A 16,931-nucleotide genomic window follows, 5' to 3' on the forward strand; every position below is an offset into this window, starting at 1 on the left:
TACAGCAGGGGTAATTTCAGTAGCGGATTCAGCCATGCTGTGTGAGGCCTCGACTATCGGAGGCAAGCTTTCGGCCGAAGGAAGAACCGAGGACTCGGTTTCAGCCGAAACCGAGACACTCGCGGTTGGCTTAACCGTGGTTTCGGCCGAAACCGCGGACTGCGAGTGTCGGTCCTTTTCCTTACGCTTTTTAGCTAATTGTGAAGTCGGAGTCTCCGACGGCATTTTGTAAGCAAAAGCGGGACCAAAAAACTCCTCTGCAAACTCCGACCGACGTCTAAGTGTCCGTCGGTTGAAGGAAGCACAGGCTAGACAAGCTGATACGTCGTGGTCTGGGCCTAAGCAAGGAAGGCAGTAAGAGTGGAAATCCTTATGAGGTATTTGTTTCCCACAAGTTAAACAATTATTTACTTTTTCTGACATCGGCTGAGGCAAGAAAGAGTCCCCAACGGGGTACTTAGCTTTTTAGAAGTCTTCGGTAGTAGAAATCTCTGGATCTGACCGACCGGCACTTGCGAACAGCTTCTGCTTCGGGCACCGCGCGGCAAGAAAGACTGAGGAAAATGGCGTCGGCTGATGCCTTTATACCCAATTCACATCAGCTATGATGTCGGGTGAAGTGCGACATCAGCCGAGGCCAGACCCAGACTTTGGAATCCGGCCGACCGAAGGGCTGCCTGAGGCAGGACAACCCATATGTTAGGACTGCAGATGCATCCTTGAAGGACATCTGGTATAACTGTGTTCAAATTAAAAGTGACCCAAAGTTGAAGGACTGTTTCGGTTTATAGTTATGGAATATACAAACATGCATGAAGTGGAAAGACTTATCCACTGGAAAACAGTTTGCCCATGGGTAGCATTAAAAAATACAAGAACACCAAGAAAAAACAAAACAGTGCAGCAAGAGATCGTTCAGTTCTGTCTATGTTCCTCTGTTTTTTCTAGCATGTTAAGCAAGGTTTATGAAAACAACCAATTAGGATATAAAAACGTGTAAGGGGCACTGGCAGAAGTAAGACTACCTACAACACCATCCATCCATCTATGCTTATGATTTGCATTTGATTCTTACAGCCCCCACATGAATAGCTGCCACCATCATAAGGTAAGGAAAAAAATACAAATATCTAATCAAAATAAAAATACAGAGGACATTTCACTACCTGTAGTTCAAAAGTATGTCACCTGTTAACTTGGGTGGACTACTGCATGGAATATATCCTAAGGTTACTTTTCAAACCTGCAGTGGCCAAATCTTTCTAAACTACAAAAGCTGAAATCAAATTTGAAAAATTCATATGCAAAAATAAAACATTACAAGCCCGTCTGCTAGAGTATGGGTAAGGCACTCAACGATTTTGCCAATGACCAGAGTTCTGGAAAGGGCTTGGTAAACTGGAGGACTGATGGGGAGGAGACAAGGTGAGTTTTCTCCAGCTCAATAAGACAGAAAGGCTACCTACACTGTATGGTCTGCCATGGAGTGGAATAAAGGAAGAGTGTAAATAAAGGGATGCACAATGAAGCATGCATACCTCCATGATGTCTCAGTATGTCATTATAAAAATACAAAGGGAAAAAAAGTATGTACTTCCCCGGTGTACAGCCTTCATTTACCTCACTGGCAGGCTATGGAGAAAGAGAGTGGACTGTGTCCAGCAAACTGCTAAGAACATATGAGTCACTTCATGAGATGATGAGGTTTATCTATGGTTATGGTGAGTAATGCTTACACAAGTGTACTAAAGTAAGTTGTAAGTATCACCATTACAGTATGACTCATCACATATGGGAGAATATGCAAGCAGTACCCAAGATGGGGAAGACAAAAGGTCTGCTGTAGCAAAACCTGACTGACTTCCAGAAAACATGCTCAACTTGTAGCACCTAGAAAATGTAAGAAAATGTCTATGTGTCTACCTTAAAAATACTTTGTTCAGAAACATTCTGGAAACCAGTGGTCACAGGAGCAGTTGTTTTATGCTTTAACATTCCTAAAAGAAAAGTGCCGTCCGGGTCTGAACTGTCTGCAAACAGCTACAGTTAACTTTGAACCTGACACCACTCTTAAGTATTCAACCACCTTTAACATTCCTATAAGAAAAGTGCAGTCCGGGTCTGAACTGTCTGCAAACAGCTACAGTTAACTTTGAGTATGTGTCTAACTGTTTGAGCCAATCTTCATTTTCCCCTGGAGAGCACTGTGCTTTCCACCACCACCACCACCACACACACACACACACACACATCTTCCACTTTCTCTTATTCCCTTCTGTTAGCAAATAGTATCAATAACTGATCAATACTGTGTGTTTGTTTATTTAAACTATACCACAGTAGCCTACTGATACAAGGTTATCCTGGTTTTCCACCTGAGAAATTAAGACAAGACTTACAGTTTCAGAGCAGTCCTTGGTCAATTGTGATTGTTCTTAACACATACTTGTCTTGCTTTGGCTCATTAGCAGCAGTACAAAGAACTGCCTGCTCACACCCTTGTTCTCCCCTCCCCTTTCCTGTTTATTACCTTAAGACAATCCCAGAGTTAATAAATATTACCTGTGGCAGGCACCATTTGTAAAACTACAATCCACTCTGCTACAGGCCCCATGAAGGCTCAGTGTCTCTCCAAGTAAGTGTTTTACAACTGTAAATGCCTATTTATGTTGAATTGTATTAGACATTTTACAACTGTATATGTTTATGTTGAATTTCAAGCCTGTACTCCAATCTGCTTACTTACACTATCAGACTATTTACCCCACTCATAGGACCAAAAACGGGGACTGGGTTAGCCCCGCTCCGTTTCGCCCTCGCTACGCTCGGGCTTGCTTCGCTCCCCTCTCTGCCCCCTTATCCCACCCGCCCCCACTGTGTCTACATTTATAGCCACTAGGCCACACCCCTACTTCCTCTCCAACCTACACAACTTCCTCTCCAATTTCCTCCCCCACCACTTTACTGTTTAACCACTACTATTCCTCTGAAGCACATTGACCCCACCCATTGATGACATATAACATGTCTATAAATAATTATAAACTCCTTCCTCTTATCTTACCACTCTTAATTCTGCCATACTTTCTTACTAGCTATGAAAATCTCACATTCGTAGGTTTCTCTTATCCAAAATGTCAAACCAAGACCCCCCTACCTCCACTGACTGCGGAACTTGCCCACTACTACACTACCCCAAAAATTATAAATTCCAACCACTTGCTTCTAAAAAAACACTCCAATCAACACCAAAATCCAAATATGAACTAAAACTACTATTCAAAGTTATTAGACTACTAGCGTATCTAAGAAAAAACATAACCAAAGATGGGGACATCCATCCTAATCCAGGCCCAACCTTAACTCAAAATCCTACCAGCCCACCACTCTCCCACCGACTGGTCAACTCCCGCCTAATATGCCACTTAAACATTAGAAGCCTAAACAATAAGATACATAGCCTGCATGCTGTACTAGCCACATACCTCCCCAACATAATGTGTCTATCTGAAACATGGCTCCGGCCATCAACCAAAGACAATGAGATCCTGCCTCCTGGTTACAATATACTTAGGGCAGATAGAGTAAAGGAAGCATATAAAAAACTATTTATTTGTGAGCGCTTTCGGCTCAGTAATACCGAGCCTTCATCAGACAAAACAGTGAAACAAAGGCACTCAGCCTTAATATACAAAACAGTAATTAGTGTGTAATTAGTGTGCAATTAATGATCAATTAGTATTTAAAGAAACATACCATTAAATATGCATATACTAACTCTCTAAAACATAAGACGTATATATCACATTCTAATGCATATAAAATCTTAAAAGTCTCTCTCTCTCTCAGAAAATAACATGTATTATACTGTATTAAATAAGAATTTTTTAAAAATATGTACAAATATTGACTTAAAAAGTATATTTTTCATATAAAATCTAAATACATTAAATACCTTAAATACCTTAGGTGAGCTATAGGCAATGAAACATCACAAAATTAGCAACATATAATATATAGGTCAACTATGAACCCAATATGATAGTCTTAAATATTAATAGTTAAAAAACAACCATAATTCTAAGAAATAGTTATCTATTAAGTGATAGTAATTTTAATACACACTTAATTGACAAAACTTCATTTAGGCCTGGAAACATATGAGTATTAGTGATTATTTGCCATCTTAATTCGTCTAGCTCTAATTTTAAATGCCAAGGACCTCCTCGAATGTCGATACATCTCTGTTGTAAAGCCATGAATTTGAATGAATGTGTGGGGTTATGTAAAATGTGCTTGGCAAGGGCATTATTTATATCTTTAGTGTTGATGGCATAATAATGCTCATAAATACGTTGTTTGAGTTTCCTCACTGTCTTCCCGATGTAAAAAACATTACAGGACTGACAGAGGGCTACATATGTCACAGCTTTAGACTCACAATTGAACTTAGAATTAAGATAATATGTTTTGGTTATGTTTTTTAACTATTAATATTTAAGACTATCATATTGGGTTCATAGTTGACCTATATATTATATGTTGCTAATTTTGTGATGTTTCATTGCCTATAGCTCACCTAAGGTATTTAAGGTATTTAATGTATTTAGATTTTATATGAAAAATATAATACTTTTTAAGTCAATATTTGTACATATTTTTAAAAAATTCTTATTTAATACAGTATAATACACATGTTATTTTCTGAGAGAGAGACTTTTAAGATTTTATATGCATTAGAATGTGATATATACGTCTTATGTTTTAGAGAGTTAGTATATGCATATTTAATGGTATGTTTCTTTAAATACTAATTGATCATTAATTGCACACTAATTACTGTTTTGTATATTAAGGCTGAGTGCCTTTGTTTCACTGTTTTGTCTGATGAAGGCTCGGTATTACTGAGCCGAAAGCGCTCACAAATAAATAGTTTTTTATATGCTTCCTGCTCTCATAGTTTCTAGTAACACCATTTCGTGTTTAACAGTTTTTTAGTGTTTGGAGTCTCAGATAGAGTAAAGAAAAGAGGAGGTGGAATAGCCGTCTTATATAATAGCACACTTAACATCATAACTAACCCTATACAACCACCCCAGGTCTCTAACGCTGAAATACTAGCTCTAAAAATTCTACTAAATAATCATAAGGGCATTAACCTAATTGTCACCTATATTCCCCCTGGGAACAATGTAGAAACACTAGAGGTCATTCTACATTGGATAGCCAACAACTACCCTCAAGAAACCATTGTCCTGGGCGATGTTAATATTGACTGGAACCAATGCACAGCACAGTCCAACCCCATCCCTGTTAACCTACATGGATTCTCTCAGATAATATCATCTACCACACGTACAGGTAACAATAACCAAAAAAAGAGTATACTAGACTGGATACTCACCAACAGTCATCCCCAGAACTATATGTCTGGAACTCTCCCTAATGATCTTAGTGATCACCTGCTCACATACATCATGAAAGACAAAATTAATTGTACAAGCTTACCTATTTATAGGTCTATCAGATCCAAGAAAAACTTTGACCCAACAAAATTTCAACTTGAACTCAAATCATGTAACTGGACAAAACTAAAGTTCCTTCCCCTTGATGAGGCAGTGTCATCATTTAACAATTCATTCCTTACTATACTTGACTCGCATGCCCCTAAACGCTCAATAAGAATTAAAACTCAACTAGCACCCTGGCTAACAGACACCAAAACCAAAATAACAACTAGAGACAAAGCGTGGGATAAATGGCGCACTACCAAACTACCCCTAGATCGTATCAAATTCCAACAACTTAGAAATGAGACTAAAAAAGCCATCATACTAGATAAGAAAAATGACTTCTACAATCTGCAACATAAACATCAGAATAACCCTTAAAAGTACTGGGCAGGCATAAATAAACTTCTCCAACCAGGCAAATCCACTACTCCGACCCCAGGAACATTATCTGACAAGAGCCAAGAAGATATAGCCAATTCATTCAATACTTTCTTCACAGAAACCATCCAGTCATTAGCTAACCAACTTTCTCCTCCCCACACTTCTATAAACACTATACCCGACTCACCACTCTCTTTTAACTTCCAGCCAGTGTCCACATCCTTTATCAGATCCCTTTTGAAAAAACTGAAGCCAACCACCCTTTCAGCCGATCTTCTGCCGGCTGAATACCTGCAAATTGCTGCAGATGTCGTAGCCTACCCTATCTCAATCCTAATTAACAGAACCATAACCGAGGCCTCAATCCTCTCAATTTGGAAAATATCCTATGTTATTCCACTCCACAAAGGAGGTTCATCCACAGTACTATCCAACTATAGACCTATTGCCATACTATCACCACTTGCCAAAATTATGCAAAAGTACATGCACAACCAACTAATGCTCTATCTAACCCAAAATAAACTACTCACAGACTCTCAACATGGATTCAGACCCCATCATAGTACAACCACTGCCCTCCTCTCTTTTACTGAAAACATTAATCTTAACCGGAATAATAAAAAAATGTCCTCCGCTCTCTTCCTGGACCTATCGAAAGCCTTTGATATGGTAAACCATCAGTTACTTCTATATACTTTAAAAACCCTGTATCTAGATACTCCAGCCCTTGACTTGTTTCAAGCTTACCTCACTGGGAGACAACAAGCAGTAATGTGGCAAAACAAGCTCTCCTGCCTACTACCAAATACCATAGGAGTTCCTCAAGGTTCCATATTAGGACCTCTCCTCTTTTCAGTCTTCATAAACGACATCCAAACAGTCATCCCTGAAGCCACCTGCATTCAATATGCAGATGACTCGACTATAATATGTTCCAATGCCTCTCTTGCAAATCTACTACCTACCACTCAACATAGCTTCACCAAAGTCGAAAACTGGCTTGCCAACCATCTCCTGATCTTAAATCCAAACAAAACCAAGTTACTTCTCTTCTACCCAACCAATAGATCTCCGACTGAAAACTTCACTATAAAATCCAATAATGGGACCATCATCTCCCCAGACACCTATACAAAGCTATTAGGAGTAAACATTGACAATAAACTCAGATTTGATATACATATCAATCAAGCCATTAAGTCAGTCAACAAGAAACTTGGGACCCTATATAGAATTAAAGCCTTCCTTACCCCGAATGCCAGGGCAGCCACAGCCCGCTCACACCTTCTCTCTACCCTACTATATGCCTCTCCTGTCCTCACTCACCTTAACAAATCTGATCTGGCCAAGCTCTCATCCTGCTATAATCACATTGCCAGGTTCGTTACAGGCCTACCCTACAGAACACACCACTGTACTAACCTGAAAAGCTTGGATGGATAGAATTCCACACCTTCTTCACCAGTCCCAACTCATAGAGGCCTTCAAAATCCTTAAACAACCTGAGAATACCCCAGCACTAAAAAACTTAATGACTCCCTACTCCAATCTAAGCTGCCTTCGCTCAGCAAACAGACTCCTTGTCCAAACAACTAAATCTCTCAACCTAGGTGGTGACGCGCTATTTGCCAACACCATTGGTAAAATATGGAACTCTCTCCCAAATAACATCACGCTTGCAACTTCTCTAAGTCAATTCAAAAACAGTCTAAAACTCCACTTCAAGTCACACTGGCTATGTCCTTGCTCAAACCCAGACTAGCTCTGTGCCATTAACTAAAACATAAACAACTAGCTAAGATGATAAGTACTTTGTATACTGTGATAAAGAAATATGTATCCTGTCTAATTCTATATCATTATACTGCCTACCGTCCTTGCTAATATGTTATTAATGTTACATTTGTAGTAATCTCAGAAATAGTAATGGCAGTCTTGTACTTGTATGTAAATAGCCTATGTTTTTGTTAAGTTCTTTCAGCTCATTTACTGTACCTAATTATCAATGTAACTCTGTTGGAGCTTTTCTCCCCGGGCCTCCGCTGAAAAAGGACATGTATCCAGTCGGACCATCCCGGTTAACAAATGTAAAATAATAAAATAAATAAAAATAAATAACATTTTTGGAGAGTAAAACCCATTTTTGCTTGTAATACTGGTGGTTACACTAGATGACAATACAGTCTGATTGCTGTTTGAAAAGGGTTTGCTTAGAAGCACGTTTGCCTTGCTTACCCAGCTAGAAGGAGCAAAAAGCTGGTGAGTATTCTTAAAATCCATTGTCTTATCCAAGCTACACCTGTCTATACACATCCAAAACATGAAAAAATATTTCCCACCTTTTCTGAGGGTTGCAAAAGAAGTGGATAGTTTACTTAAATACCTTGTGATACCACTTTATACATAAAGAAGGAAAACTAATCTTAAGGGTCCCCCTTTCATTACACAAGATTTTGTGAGACACATTTGCACAGAAGGGCTTGCAGCCCTTGAGACTCCCCTGGCTACGGTGATGGCTTATAAATTAGGGTTTTCCTTGAAAGGAACTTCACAAGAGCAGTGGCAACTGATACAAAAGGAGCTAGGGTCAGATTTCATTAGATCTCATAGCTGGAGGCTCTGGTTTCCTAGGTGGTTTTAAATGCAAGACACCATATGAAAATTGCTTTACTGAGGATAAAATGGCCAAAGGCAGGACAGTTAAAAAAAAAATCAGAAAAGGCAAACAAAGTACCATAACCAATCCACAGGAAAGCCTCGTCTTAAATTAGGTGGACACATAAAGAAGAAGTTTAATGAACTGCAGCTCTCCAAGTCGGATGGCCTTGGATTTATAGCAGGCTAAGAATCTGGTTCACTTAGATAGGTAAGATTTCTCAGTGGGGAGGGGGGGGGGGGGTCTGGCTTCTTTAAGGATTTTCAAGACCTCTGGAGAAAAGAATTTCCACTGTATAATTATGTTCTAGTTTGCAGAGAGAGAGAGAGTAGGTGCTTTATATATGGAAGCACCACAAATCCCTGATACTGTGATAGCAAACTGCAGGATAAGTGTGAATCATAAGGCCTTCAATGCCCAGTTCCTTGAGAAAGAAGTACCAAGCTGGATTAGTGTAGCTCTCCACTGTCCTGGACTGCTTTTTGCAACACTGGGGATCAGAGGTAGAGGGAAGGGATAAAGGAGGCATCATTTCCATGGTACAGACAAATCATCTATCATTAAAGCCATCCTGCTAGGGAACCTTGACAGGAAGTGAGGAACCAACAGTTTACCAGTGAGACAAATAGGGCTACTACTGGGATGCCCCAAACCTTGTCAGTTCACGGAAGACTCTTGGGGTCTGACTCTCCTCTCATTGAGACTGGCAGGTGATCTGCTTAGCCGGCCTTTTAGAATACATTGTTTTGATGAGATATAGTGGACTCAAAGCAATATTTGCTGTTTGGATGCCAGCTTCCAGGCTTGTAAAGCTAGTATGCACAACTTGTTAAAGAGGATGCCTCATTTGCTTATGTAGCACATGACCATAGTGTCATCTGAATTTAGAATGAAAACACCTTAGCATAGCACTAACTTGGCCTGAATACCAGCAGTGCATAAATAATGGATGATATCTCTTTCAGGTTGCACTCTCCAATCCTGGTCAGAGGCATTTACTGTCAATGTCCTCTGACCTCCACAAAGGACATCTTTGGGCTGTCTTTCCTTGAGAGATCCACCACTGGAACTCCTTTTGAGGTAGGGGAACAAGAAGCATCATCTTCTGTGTGCAGGTGGTGACACCACAAACTGAGCAAGTACAACTGGAGAAATGTCACATATACCTTAGAAAGAGGGTACAAGACGACAGAGAAGGACAAGAAAGAACTGTCCTTGTGGACATGGAAAGGAAGGTCACAGCCTATGAAATGAAAATGGCCATTATTACCACTTTTTCCTCTATGTGTGAAAGAGTGAGAGAGACACCATGCAGTCTGTGGTGTTTTGAATTGTCCCAAGAAAACATGTAACTCAAAAGCGAAGGACTTCTGTTAGCTAAGGGAGATATCCAGCCTGGTGAAGTCTTGAATGGAGTAATACGGTATCTTTTTCAACTACTCTTGAAACTTTACTTTTAGTGTGAAATGCATAAATACTGGAGCTAAGCATTTAGTAAATATGCTAAAAGCAGTAGATAGTCCTAAGGGTATGGAGGTGAATTACAAACGTATTGAAACTGCCAGAAACCATGGAACCTTATTGCTCTTCGTAGATAAGAAGCAAACAAGTATTCCTTTCAAGTTCAGACTAATAACAAGGCCCATTGGAGGCAGAGGGGAAAAAGAGAGATTGGAGAAACAGCATTATGCATTTTTTTGACCATTAGCAATTTGTTTAATCCCAACAGGTCCAAGACTAGCCACCATGGGCCAGCTTTTCTTGCTGAGAACTACCTGAAGCAGAAGCAGTGTCCTCTTCCTGTGAGGGGACTCTTTTGATGCATGCTGATGATAAACACATCTTTTAGGAAAGGTTCTGCTATGGACTCCAGGTTTTAGAGAGGTAGTCTACATAGGAGGCAGCCCAGTGAACAGTAGGAATGTTTTGAATTTCAGCAAGTAACTTGAACTTATCAGCTCCCTCACATCATGATCTGTGATCATATCAAACCACTGTGCTTTGACCAGGAAAAATCTGCATTTTAAATGGTGCAGAGGAAGGGAATGTAAAGCCTGGAGTATGAGTCTTGACCTCTTTCTGCAACAGGACTCTTTCTAAGCATGTTGATATCAATATTTCTTTAGTATTGGTTCTGGTCAGGACTCTTTGTTGACAAGGTGGGGGGGGGATAAGAAGCATCCCAATGGTCAGAACAGTTCTGAGTTTCAGCTTAAAACATGAACTCACTAGCTCCCTTAACAGTCTATGGTCAGCTCAAACCACTGTGCTCTAAACAGGATGACCCTTCCTCCTAACAGGACAGGGGGAGGAACAAAATCAGAACTGGGAGGCACCCTTGTGACTGGACACAGGACCACTGATCATGTCTCTTTCAGACTGCCTGCCTCACAGTAAATATGTCTACATCACCAGACAAGTTGGAAATCATAGCAATCATTTTTAAACTGGAACCTCAGGAATGCCAGCCTGCAAAGTGTTCTCCCAAATTAAAAGTGAATCTCAGCATCAGTAAAGATGATCAAGAATTTAGGAAAAAAAATTACAGATATTAGAGAAGTAGTTGAACACCTCCAAAACTCATTTTTGCTGAAACAAAACATTACCTGTTCTAAGGTCTGACTTGGAAGGTGGGCTTCAGCCATCTTCAGTCCATAGCGTTGAGCAGCCAAGTTCCTCATTTCACTATATGTAGCCCAGTCATGAAGAGCTACTGTTGTCAAATTATAGAAAGTCTTGTCCAGGTAATGTGTTACATAAGCTGAAAAAAGTGAAGACAATAATATGACTTGACAAAGTCTCAAGCATGACACTATTTAAGAACAATGACAGAAAAGGATAACATTCAACATCAGACAAATGAACATGATATTTAAAGTAATATTAAAATTGTTCAAAGAGTAAACCACTAAAGTTTTGTTTACCCAAAACAAAGTCCATTTAATTTAATGTACAGAATGTAATTATAGTTAGTTAAACACAAATATTCTTGGTTAAGATTATCCCCAAATCTTAAGGGAGAAGGAAAGCTTCAGTTTCATAACGACTAAAATGAAGCCACAGGAACTCACTCTTTTCATAACTTAGGTCATTCACACTTCATTCTTCTATGATTCTGGAAATAGGCTAATACAGTTCAGATTTAATTCTGAAAAAAAATACAGTACTTTAAATTACTGGCCAAAGTCACTGTTGCATCCATCTGCAGAGTGTATAAACATTATTCAGCTACATTATTTCTCTCCTAGCTTTAGTTTAGATCATGAAATGAAAGGCACAGTATGGTTTCCATTCTAGTTATGGCACCAAAATGGGTCTTGATGAAATCTAAGCATCACATCAGTGAACTATTGAATAGATATTAAAATCTGACAGTATTGCTTTAGGACTTAATCAAGACCCCAAATCGTGCCAGCCAAGATTGTACATTGTATGAAATAAGGATGGCAAGAATGTCAAACTGAGTAGACATGGTTTAAAAACTCTACAGCAGATATACTATGGAAAACTTATTTTTAAGGTTCCTCTCAAAATTGCAAGGACAAACAATTCCTTGTAATTTCAATAGTTGCAATTTTGTAACAAATATTTTCACCTTTACCTTGAGGTGCAGCAAACAAAAGGTGACATATTTGGAGAAAACCTTGGCAATGTGGGTGCAGAATACAGTGAATCTCCCGGAAAAAAATTCACTTTTAAAAATCACTAAACAAATTAAGACAAAATCGACGTAACACTTACAGCTCCCACTTGATAGGACGACTTTGGCATTCTCTGTTAAGGAGTCTGACTTCTCTTCCATTACTAATTACCTCCCACTAGATAATGTCCTAACATTTTTTTTCCTTATTGCCATTTAAAACTATTACACAAGCTTTGACTAGCGCCATTCTCCAAGGTCCAATCCCGATGTGTCTGCTGTCTGGAATTTGTTGTGTTCTATCTTCTAAGAACATGTTGGCTAATAGGCTATTCCAAAATTGCCTGTATATTTTGCAATGACCCTTGCCTTTGTGGCCCACTTCATGGAAGAAGAGTGGCCACAAAGGGCCAAATTCAACTAACAAACAAATACATTCAAACCACTTAATACCAATATTTAATTTTAATACCTATCACTGTTTCTTGCACTTTGACAGCGGTTTGTAGTTGTCAAGGTTCCTACTTTGAAGCGCATGGGTCTGTGATTCAATGTTGATATGTAAATTGTATTACAGGTCCAGCTGTCAGTTTCCAACCATAATCAAGAATAAACTTAAGACACCTCTAAATCACTGCTGATTAACTTGTAACATGCACACAGATTACCAAATATAATAAGGCTGCTCTGCTTGTTTGAAATTATCAGGCTGCTAAATCTTTAAATTAATTATGATTTAGCTAAAAAGTATTGGCATCAACATATTAGTACATGATTTATTAAATACTGATGCAAGTTCAGACATCCAGGTAGAGTACTACTGCAGATATGTCCTTAACTCTTTTGAGAAATGTTGTTGTGTCTTTCGGCTTTTCCCAGTTAGGGGTCGCCACAGCGGAACTCCGGTCCGCTAATGACTGGCAGTAGATTTTTATGTGCCGAGTTGCCAGCCCTGACGCACAACCTTCAATGAAGGCACGCCCATTCACGCATGTCTCCACACAGAAGACGCTCTAGCTGAGAATCGAACCAGACAGCATCTTACTGTGAGGCAAACACGCTACCGCAGCACCACCGCGGGTCAACTTTTTTCAGAAATACTTTGAGCATAATAAGCAAACAGAATGTAGAATTTCAGCATGATTACACTATATGCTATGTACTAAGTTTTGAATAATTTTCACTACAACAGCCTCTATTTACATGTGTTTGTATCTCAACAAGTCTTACATAAGATTGCTTCAGAGCACATTACATAGTATTATCTGTAGTTCACCACTGGGAATATCCAGTCACACAGTTTTCCTGATAAATGTACATTGCTCTGTCTTTTCCGACTTGCCAGAGTTGACCCTGTAGACCATGTTAGTCTACATCAGTAGCAGCTTGTTATAAATGGACTACAAGGCAACAAAATTTATACTTTTTAAGAAGCGACATAGCCATGCCGGTGCGTTTGAATAATCCCACTGACCACCTTTACAGTGGTGAACGGACAGCACTGTCTGGCATAAATGACTTACTCAGAATCACAAAGCAGGCAAATGAAGGCTGAAGAAATGAAACTCTGGACTTCAGGAAACTGCTCATATTCTTAAACTTTTATGTTAACTGCCATTTAATGCGTTAAGTACAAATTATATCTGGAGATTATAATGCGACTGTTGTACAATTTGGTTAAACAAGTGGTGATCATCTCAGTTCTGATAAGAAAAATGAAGAGCAGCTTCTTTGGTTTCCCCTTTAGTTTAGTTGGGCTATGGTAGATTAATTTATCACTACCTCCTTCCAAAAACCACTGGTCTTAAACTTCACAGCAATCAATTAGTCTAATAAAACCCCTTATTTATTATTTTTTTTGAGTCTTGCACTGTCTCCTGTAAAACACACATCTATTGCGATAAACCCGTGACATGTAAGCTATACCCACAACTTCAGACTTCTAGCACAATTTAAAATATAGCCAGCAGGAATATGTTCTTAGAAGAAGAGCTTTTTGCATACCACATACTAATGAAAGTTATGCACTTACCAGAACACTACAGCCGTGTAGTCTCCTGTCTGTTCAACAAATGGTTTATTGGATCTGATCATACCTGACTTTGGAGCCCTTTTCAAGGTCATGGATCAAGAGCTCAGGCTTCTCTACTAACCCACAATTCCCTCCTGTCCCTACAATACCTCATATCAAGTTTGCCCACTTTTACCTAATACTTCATCTATTAAGGAACACAAAATTAGGAAAGCATACAAATAATGAGAAGGGTGTCAAGTCACATCAAGTCAGAATATATATAACAAGGCGCTGGAGAGGTCCCATTCAATTAGCCAGGAGCCACTAGATGACAACTTGGGTAAGAGGGGGCAGAGGGAGGGAAGGAGCTGGAGGGAAGATAACACAGATCCAGAATTATGTTAAGTACTTAACTTTCGTATTCAATGTTTTTTCTGTCTGACTCAACAAAAGGAACAGATTCCCCAGCTTCTAATAATCCAATGTAGCCTCACAGAAAGATATTGTGAAGAATGGTGGAGCTGAAAGATGCACAAGTCTAGACTGCATATCCAGCTTATAGTGGGAGACAAAGGCGTGAACAGCAGACCAAGTAGCTGCAGCACAGATCTCATCTACTGGTACTCTAGCAAAGTAAGGAGTACAAGCTGCCACTGCTCTGGTTGAATCAGCCCTTGTTTTTTGAGGTGGAAACAGTCCGTTTTCTTTACAAAAGAAGGCAATACAATCTGACAGCCACCTGTACAATGCAACTTTGGAAACACCATGTCCCAATTTACCTTTTGAGAAGGAAAGAAAAAGTAGATCCGTCTTCCTAATGTCTTTGGTACAACATAGACAGAATCTTAACTGACAATGGACATCCATCAAATACAAGTAATATTTCCCTTTATTAGAAAACATTTGGAAAGAAAACCAGTAGGTTGATGGTCTTGTTAACAGCAGCTTCCAAAGCCACTTTTGAGAGAAAATTTGGATTGGTTCAAAGAGATGCTCTATCCTTATGAAACAATCAAGTAGGAAGGTTTGCAAGATAAGGCTTGTAGCTCACAAATTCTCCTAACTGTTGTGATGGCCACTAGGAAAATTGTTTTCCAAGACAGATATTTTAGTTCTGCTGACACTGCAGGTTCAAAAGGAGGCAGAGTTTAAGGACTGAAGTAACAGTGTAATATCCTAAGAAAAAAAGAGGATCTCTGTCGGGGGGAGGTGTCAGTTAAGAAAAATAAATGTTCCCGTTAAAAAGCTTTAGAGAGGTTCAAAGAAGCAATGGAGTTTTGTTTTTCTCCCAAGTGAAAACTGGATATAGCTGCTAACTGAACCTCAATTGTAGAAAAAACTAGCACTTTCCTGGACTAATCCCACCAGAAAATTCAGAATCAATGGTAAGGGCATTGAGAAAGGATCTAAACCTTTTCCATTTACTTTTGTAAAGCTTTCTTGTGTTTGTTTTTTTTTTTTGTGATGAACATAAAATGTGAATAAGTGATGTAGAAAGTCTAGCATCTCTAGCCATTATTGGAATTGGAGGAACCATATGATTAATTTCAAGATTTTCCAGTCTTAATAAAGCTGACAGGATGGTTGAGAAAGAAGGGCTGGAAGAGGATCCAGCATCCAGGAAAGGAGTGTCAGATGATTCCAAAGGGAAGGCAAACCAGAACGAAGCAATGAGAATCACTGTTGCCTTACATCAGATGGGTTTCTGCAGAAATTTGGTTATAAGGGGAAAGTGTAAAAATGTGTAATGGAGACCTGGGGGCCAACTGGGGATTACAGCATCCCTTGGTGACTGTCCCGCTAGGGGGATTATGGCAAAATAGTTGCTGCACTTAGTGCTCAGGTGGGACGCGAAGAGACTGCAACATGGTTGGCACTAGTGACTGAAAATCATAGTTGCCACTGACTGTTTGTGGGACCACTCGTGTACCAACACCTTTGCCCAACGGTTCTTGGAATTCATAAATTCCAACGCCCTGGATCAAATAATCCATAGTCCCACCAGGGGCTCCAATATCCTATACCTGTCATTACCAACATGAGAAATTGATGCTCCACACCTATGGTCATCCCCTCGTTGATCAGGTCTGACTATAAGCTAATCACCCTTAACATCCACATCCCAACCCATAGTAAGGAAACCTCCATAAAAAACTTATCCAAAGCCAACTTCATGCTACTCAAGTCAGAAGTGACAAACTTCATGACACCCATGCAGATGGGAACTGAAAGTTCGACTGCTGAATCCTACACTAAGGCATAGTGCGAGCACATTCACTCATACATGAATCGTGCCATCCCAAATATAACTAAGACGCTCTCCTCCAAAAAAAAGGAAGCCAATCTGGTGATCCCCTGCCATAAACAAACTTTACAACAAAAGGAAGAAACTGTTGCAGAAAGAGGAAAATCTCAGGATGCAAAAAACTCCCTTACCAACCTCAGTAAGAAGCTGAGATCCCTCACAAAGTCCTCCAAAGCTAATTATGAAAATAAAATTGCCAAAGATTCTAAAGACAACCACAAGGCAATCTATAACTGTCAAGAATCTAAATGGCAATGCTCAGATCTGCTCTGCGCTACAACAGAATGGCATTAAATATACTGATCCCAAGGATATTGTCAATATCCTGGCAGATCAATTCAGTGCCAACTTCACCCCCCAAACGGCCTATCTCAATATCGGAAGAGTGTCAAATTCCGGTAATAACGGCCACACAGGTA

At 39.5% G+C, this 16,931-nt stretch overlaps 1 protein-coding gene across 1 annotated transcript in view; it reads right to left on the reverse strand.

Moving 5' to 3' along the window:
* WASHC4 (WASH complex subunit 4) overlaps window positions 1–16,931 on the reverse strand; it is a 1,952,913-nt gene that overhangs the window by 627,626 nt on the left and 1,308,356 nt on the right. The window contains exon 26 of the mRNA XM_044087827.1: window positions 11,160–11,314. Coding sequence (XP_043943762.1) covers window positions 11,160–11,314 — 155 coding nt within the window. The remainder of the gene's footprint in view (window positions 1–11,159; window positions 11,315–16,931) is intronic.

The sequence above is a fragment of the Protopterus annectens genome, chromosome 11.part0 (assembly GCF_019279795.1).
Source record: "Protopterus annectens isolate FY-2018-M chromosome 11.part0, PAN1.0, whole genome shotgun sequence".
In the NCBI taxonomy this organism is placed as follows: Eukaryota; Metazoa; Chordata; order Ceratodontiformes; family Protopteridae; genus Protopterus; species Protopterus annectens.